This window comes from Colossoma macropomum, unplaced genomic scaffold (genome assembly GCF_904425465.1).
Source record: "Colossoma macropomum unplaced genomic scaffold, Colossoma_macropomum, whole genome shotgun sequence".
Taxonomy (NCBI): domain Eukaryota; kingdom Metazoa; phylum Chordata; class Actinopteri; order Characiformes; family Serrasalmidae; genus Colossoma; species Colossoma macropomum.
In genome coordinates, this window is record NW_023494800.1 from 20,333,405 (window position 1) to 20,339,404 (window position 6,000).

The 6,000-nt window shown below is 48.2% G+C and overlaps 1 protein-coding gene across 8 annotated transcripts in view; it reads left to right on the top strand.

Moving 5' to 3' along the window:
* The window catches only part of ankhd1 (ankyrin repeat and KH domain containing 1), a 39,294-nt gene extending 33,663 nt beyond the window's left edge, over positions 1 to 5,631 (top strand). For 5 of the 8 annotated variants that reach the window (XM_036589073.1, XM_036589075.1, XM_036589076.1 and 2 more), the window contains exons 25-34: positions 90 to 252; positions 381 to 882; positions 1,193 to 1,348; positions 1,465 to 1,614; positions 1,741 to 3,395; positions 3,543 to 3,728; positions 3,827 to 4,081; positions 4,245 to 4,420; positions 4,642 to 4,806; positions 5,032 to 5,228. In XM_036589073.1, the coding sequence (XP_036444966.1) occupies positions 90 to 252; positions 381 to 882; positions 1,193 to 1,348; positions 1,465 to 1,614; positions 1,741 to 3,395; positions 3,543 to 3,728; positions 3,827 to 4,081; positions 4,245 to 4,420; positions 4,642 to 4,806; positions 5,032 to 5,091 (3,468 nt within the window). In that variant the 3' untranslated portion in view covers positions 5,092 to 5,228. Of the gene's footprint in view, positions 1 to 89; positions 253 to 380; positions 883 to 1,192; positions 1,349 to 1,464; positions 1,615 to 1,740; positions 3,396 to 3,542; positions 3,729 to 3,826; positions 4,082 to 4,244; positions 4,421 to 4,641; positions 4,807 to 5,031 lie in introns of all 8 variants that reach the window. The other 3 variants (XM_036589080.1, XM_036589072.1, XM_036589074.1) reach the window with 3 other exon arrangements.
* The last annotated feature ends 369 nt before the right edge of the window (positions 5,632 to 6,000 follow it).

Below are 6,000 nucleotides of genomic sequence, written 5' to 3' on the forward strand. Positions count from 1 at the left end.
ATGCTTGGAGCACTTTGGTTTATGGAAGGTGAAATTAGGTTGTATTGGGTAAAACTGATTGTTTATTTTATTCCCTTGTTTGACGACAGTCCCGTGAAGAAAGTAAAAAACAAGCTCTGGCGGCAAAGAGAGAGAAGCGCAAAGAGAAGCGCAAGAAAAAGAAGGAGGAGCAGAAGAAGAAGCTAGAAGAAGAGGCAAAAGTGAAGGATGTGTTTTCTGAGACACAGGACCAGAAAGAGGACTCTGCTGAAGGTATGTAGATTATTTTGCTTTTTCTAAATTCTTCTGTATTTCTTCTATTACTTTCGCTAATATTTTCTTATTTATAGTGTACTCTTAAGTACCACTGCTTATTACTCCTTTTATGTCTGCTTTGGCAGAGGTGGACGTCCCCATTGAGCCCCCTAGCGCCACTACTACCACCACCATTGGCATCTCTGCAACCTCCACCACCTTCACCAATGCCTTTGGCAAGAAGCGCGCCAATGTGGCCACCACACCTAGTACCAACCGCAAGAATAAAAAGAACAAGACCAGGGACTCACCCAGTGAGCCCATCATCCTACAGGATCCTCAGGTGGCATTGGCTCAGCAGAAGGCCGACAAAAACAAGATCCATGGGGAACCTCGAGGCGGTGGGGCACCGGGGGGCACCAGTGACTCGGACAACCTGGACAGCACTGATTGCAACAGTGAGAGCAGCAATGGCAGTAAAAGCCAGGAGCTGGCTGACCTGCCCTCCTCATCGTCCTCCTCATCGTCCTCCTCGGCACCTACAAGTTCCAGCCAACCTCAACCTTTGACTGAAAAGAGGCAGGGTCTATCGCTGTCCACCTCTCGGGAGGAGAAAGTCACCGTGTCCATCTCTAAACCACAACAGAAGTAAGAGCTATTTCACCATTGCACAGTAGATCCTCTACTGATAGTTGCACAGTTGGGGTCAAAATGGATTCTTACAAGAGAAGTCATATCACGGTAGCAGCAAGCCTAGAACATTTCAAAGGGCAAACAATGTTAAACATTAGTTTATTTTTAGTGATTAAAATTACAGTATCACCAGTTTTCCCCCTCAAAGTATGGCTACTGTTGAAGGTGCTTTTTTGGCAAGTGCATTACAGTATGCATTTATTACTTTTCAATAGTGTGTTTGATTACTTCTGTCTAATCGTGTAATTTTTTTTTTCCCTTACAGAGCTCATGAGGTCATTAGTGACCTGCCTTCCAATTCCCTGCCCTCTTCACTCAAGACCATTTCACTGCCAGTCACCTCACCCAACAGCAAAATGAACCTCACCAGCCCCAAGAGGGGCCAGAAGAGAGAGGAGGGATGGAAAGAGGTTGTCCGGAGGTAAGTGGCATAAAAGAAGGGAAGTAATGAAAAATGTGAGTTGTTCTTTCCCTCCTTCTCTATTACATTAAGGCGATTAGAAAAATTGCTTAGAATTTATTTATTAATTTTTTTAGGTCAAAGAAGCTCTCAGTCCCAGCCTCTGTGGTGTCTCGGATCATGGGCCGAGGTGGCTGCAATATTACAGCCATTCAGGACGTGACAGGTGCACACATAGATGTTGACAAACAGAAGGACAAGAATGGCGAGAGAATGATCACTATCAGGTGCAAATTGTTTTTACTTTATTTATTTTGTAGTTTGATCATATATGTTTGACGTTAGTTTGACGTTAGTGTGTGCTTAGGTCTTCTACATACTGTCCCTTACACACTTTGTTCACTGTTTTTCAGAGGTGGCACGGAATCCACACGGCACGCTGTTCAGTTGATCAATGCGCTAATTCAGGACCCTGCCAAAGAGCTGGAAGACCTGATTCCTCGGAACCACATTCGTCAGCCTGGCACCAACACCAAAATTGGCTCCACCTACACCACTTCCACAGGAGCCACCAGCACCACTGCAGCCACTTCAAAAGGCTTGCCGTCAGTTGTGCCCTCCTCCAGCGTGTCCTTCCAGTCCTCCTCCAACTCTACTGCTCAGCAGGCTGGCAAAATGGGCAAAAACATGGCACCTGGTGTCAGACCTCCTTTCGTCTCTTTGCCTCCACTGGCCTACACGCACCCCCAGCTGGCCCTGTTGGCAGCTCAGACCATGCACCAGATCCGTCACCCCCGTCTGCCCATGGCACAGTTCGGCGGCACCTTCTCGCCCTCACCCAACACTTGGGGCCCATTCCCTGTACGTCCTGTAAGCCCTGGCAGTGCTAACAGCTCACCCAAACACACTGGCAGTGCTGCCCCACGACCTTCTAACTCTGCCCCTGCTACCACCGAGCACGCTACTCCAGCGTCTACTGCTACTGTCGCCCCTGGCTCCACTGCCTCACCCACCAACACTGCACCCTCCAACACACCCACACCCACCTCAGTCAGGAAACAGCTTTTCTCTGCTGACCCCAAGTCTGGTGTTGCACCTGCCGTTGCCACCACAGCTAGTAGTTCTTCTACTGCACAGGCCCCACCTGTTCCCATCAGCTGTGCTCCCACCACTTCCACGACCCCTCCACCTCCGCCTGCCCCAATTGCCCCACCTTCACAGCATCCCCCAGCCCCCAAGCCAGAGCCTGCTGCTGCTGGCACGCCCGCTAAAGAGAAGCCGGCAGACCTGGCAGTTCCTGTTTCTGGTGCTGCTTGTGAGGGCCCCAGCCCCTTGGCTCCCTTGCACTTCCCTGCATCTCCATCGGCACAGCCTTCGCTGCCCATGCAGCCAGATAGTAGACCGCAGCTGCCCCTGCCCTTCACCTCCAGCACAGAGCCTAGCTCCTCCTCCACAGCCCAGCCCAGCACCACTCTACCGGTCTCTCGTTCGGCGCCACCAACCTGCAGCAGCACCCTCACCAACACCAGCAGCACCTTACCTCACTACACCACGCCAGCTGCACCTGGGGTGTCACCCCGAATGCCGCCTCCAGCTCCCTACTACGCCATGGCACCTGGAGCCCCTTTGCCGGAGCAGTCTGTGTTTGTGCCTCCAGGCACAACACAGGAACCTCTCAAGCAGCAGCAACAGCAGCAGCAGCCTCCTCAACCCAGTCTGGCTGCTGCCAGCATGCCACCCCCCTCCCTGCAGATGTCCTCAACGATGGGCATGATGAATGGCTCCCAGTTGCCTCTCCACGGTGGGAAAGCTCAGCTGCCTCCAAATTTTGGCCCTGCAGCTCTTTTCAATCACTTCAGCAGCATCTTTGACAGCAACCAGGTGGGCAACAACCAGGTGTGGGGGGCATGTCATCTTCCCACACGCACTCCACAGGAACAGCCCTACAGTGCACCACCTGCCTACATGGGAGGGATGGGACAGATGGAGAGCAACATGCCCCCTCCTGATGGCTCAAAGGCACCAGGGTATCGCTGCCCCTCCCAAAGAATAGTGTCTAGCCCCATCGGTAAGTGTCTAAGACCTAAAAATGAATTTAAAGCCGTAATATCTAGACAATCTGGCTAGCATCATTATGATTTATTTAAACTTACTTCTTTCAACATTGCCAAGCAGTTGTAATGTCTATGTAACTTGGAGTCTCTTGGTTTATTAGGAATGCACCCAATGGATCCCATAGGCAATTCCATCTCTTCTTCTACCGCGCTCACCAGCTTTGCCACAAGCATGTCAGCCAGCCCTGTGTTCCTGCAGGGTCCGGCTCCTGTCGGAACGCCCTCTTTCAGCCGTCAGCACTTCTCCCCTCATCCTTGGAGCGCCTCTACATCTTGTACGAGAATAAGTAAATAACCGCCATTCTACATTTTCATTCCAAATATGACATGCAACCATTTTTTTTTTTTTGGACAGGCGCATGCAACCAATGTTTGTCTTATTTAGGTGAGTCTCCGGTGCCGTCTGTGTCATCTGGAGCATCCTCCCCTCTGTGCACATCCACCGTGACCCCTGCCCTGATCCAGGCCAAGCCCAGCAGCTCCAGCCAGCAGGATCGTAAAGTGCCCCCGCCCATTGGCACTGAGCGCCTGGCTCGCATCCGGCAGACAGGCTCCGTCAACCACACCATGCTGCCCACCAGTTACACGCCGCCGGTCGGGCAGGGTGGCATCTGGTCTTTCGGAGTGGGCAGTGCCTCTGGTGAGTGACATGAGAGGAAATGGGAGGAAAAATATAAATTAGTCCACAACTGTGTATTTAGCGGAGCTTTGACCAAGTCTGTTGTGCATATTTTCATATACCTGTACCTGCATAGTGGCTTGTATTTGGGGTAAAAGAACGTGTTCGACTGTTCTCTCCACAGAGGCGATGTCAGGCTGGTCTCAACCCCTGATGGGAGGGCCTATGATGCACCAGCAGCTGCAAGAGCAGTCAGCCTTCTCCCAGCATCAGGCTATGGAGCGAGATGACACCGGAATTGTAGCTCCTTCTAACACCTTCCACCAGCCCATGCCCACTAACTTCATGGATTTCCCTAAGGTTTGAGTGCTACATCAGGAATAGCTGTAAAGTTCCCAGTCTGGTAGTGTTCTATAGCTACAAATATTTCTTTGAACATATATTTGTTATTATTAACCAGGTAGAGAGGTTTTAATAACTGCAGTTTTTCAAATAAAAACTGTATTCTTGTAATTTGTCACTTTTGCTTATCAGAGTTCAGTAATTCAGAATTTTTTGTGGTCTCTGTTCATTTTGTTTAGGGGTTACCGATGTCAATGTATGGTGGCACAATGATCCCTCCTCACCCTCAGATGGCTGAGGGTCCTGGAGGCCCCATGTACAACGGACTCCACACCACTGACCCTGCCTGGAACCCCATCCTGAAAGTCGTCCCCAGCTCGGCTGAGAATTCAGACCCACAGCAGGTAACTGTTCTGAGCATCCTTGCTCTCTGTTGTGGCCAATGAAAACAGGAGCAAGTGTGTTCTTTCTCTGTCTGTTATGCTTTTTTCGCATTGAACAATCTGTCTATATGTACTGACATCAAGAAAGCTAATTCTAGACCTGTTGTTCTTCTCTGAGGTGTCTTGAAATTACAGTTCTTTGTATAGATGTTGCCTCTTCTGACTGTTGAAACCTTGTCGTTTCAGGTCTGGCCTGGGACTTGGGCCCCGCACGTGGGAAATGTGCATCTGAATCATGTCAACTAAACACACACCTAGAGACTGAGAGGCATAGGAGCAGTAACAAGAAATACACGTTAAAGAACAAGATAATTACATAATTACCAAAATGTTAACCTAGGAGTGTCCCCTTAAAAAAAAAAGTATAAAAAAAGTTATGAAATTCGAGAGACGGACACCTTTGATGTGCCTAACTAAAAAGAAAGAATCCAGTGTGGGCTTTAACGTGTTTACCACTGTCTATGAACAAATCGATTGCCTGTGCAACAGGATACATTCTCTGAGTAGTATAGCCATTTTGACATTTAAGCCCCACATAAAGTGTTCTTGGTCTGCAGGGCTCAATAGGACAGTGCGCTATTTATACTCGGCCAAGAACTAGATGATTACATAAAGAGAGAAATCAGACCTTTTAGAGTGGTAAATACATGTATAATTGTTTACATACTGAAAAAGGGTTAAAATGAGAGTAAATTTCATGTCGTATAGTGGCTCTACTTTATGTAGCCTGTATTAATGTGAAATATTTACCTTAATATTCAATAAAAAGTTGGAAATGTATCCAAATGGTGTCATGCCCTTTTAAATGAAACTGGGGTCTCTCTGTTGTGGTGGGAATGGTCATGTGAGAGATTGTAGCCTTCATCTTTATCAGAAGTGACTGTTTAAACAAGCTGTAGATATGCTACCTGCACATTAATTTCACATGAGATCATTGTTACTTTGCAGACAGGGGGTGCAATTTCACACGTTTACTCTAAAGTGCAGTATACATGGTGTAATATTTTGTAAAAGTTAAAAACACTGGATGTGTGTGATTTGTGAGAAACAGAGGTATCACTGTAAGCATCAGTTCATGAACAGAGTATTTGGGGGCATTTGTTTTTTTTAGAAAGGCTAACAATTTTACTTAAGTCTACACTGACATCATCCAAT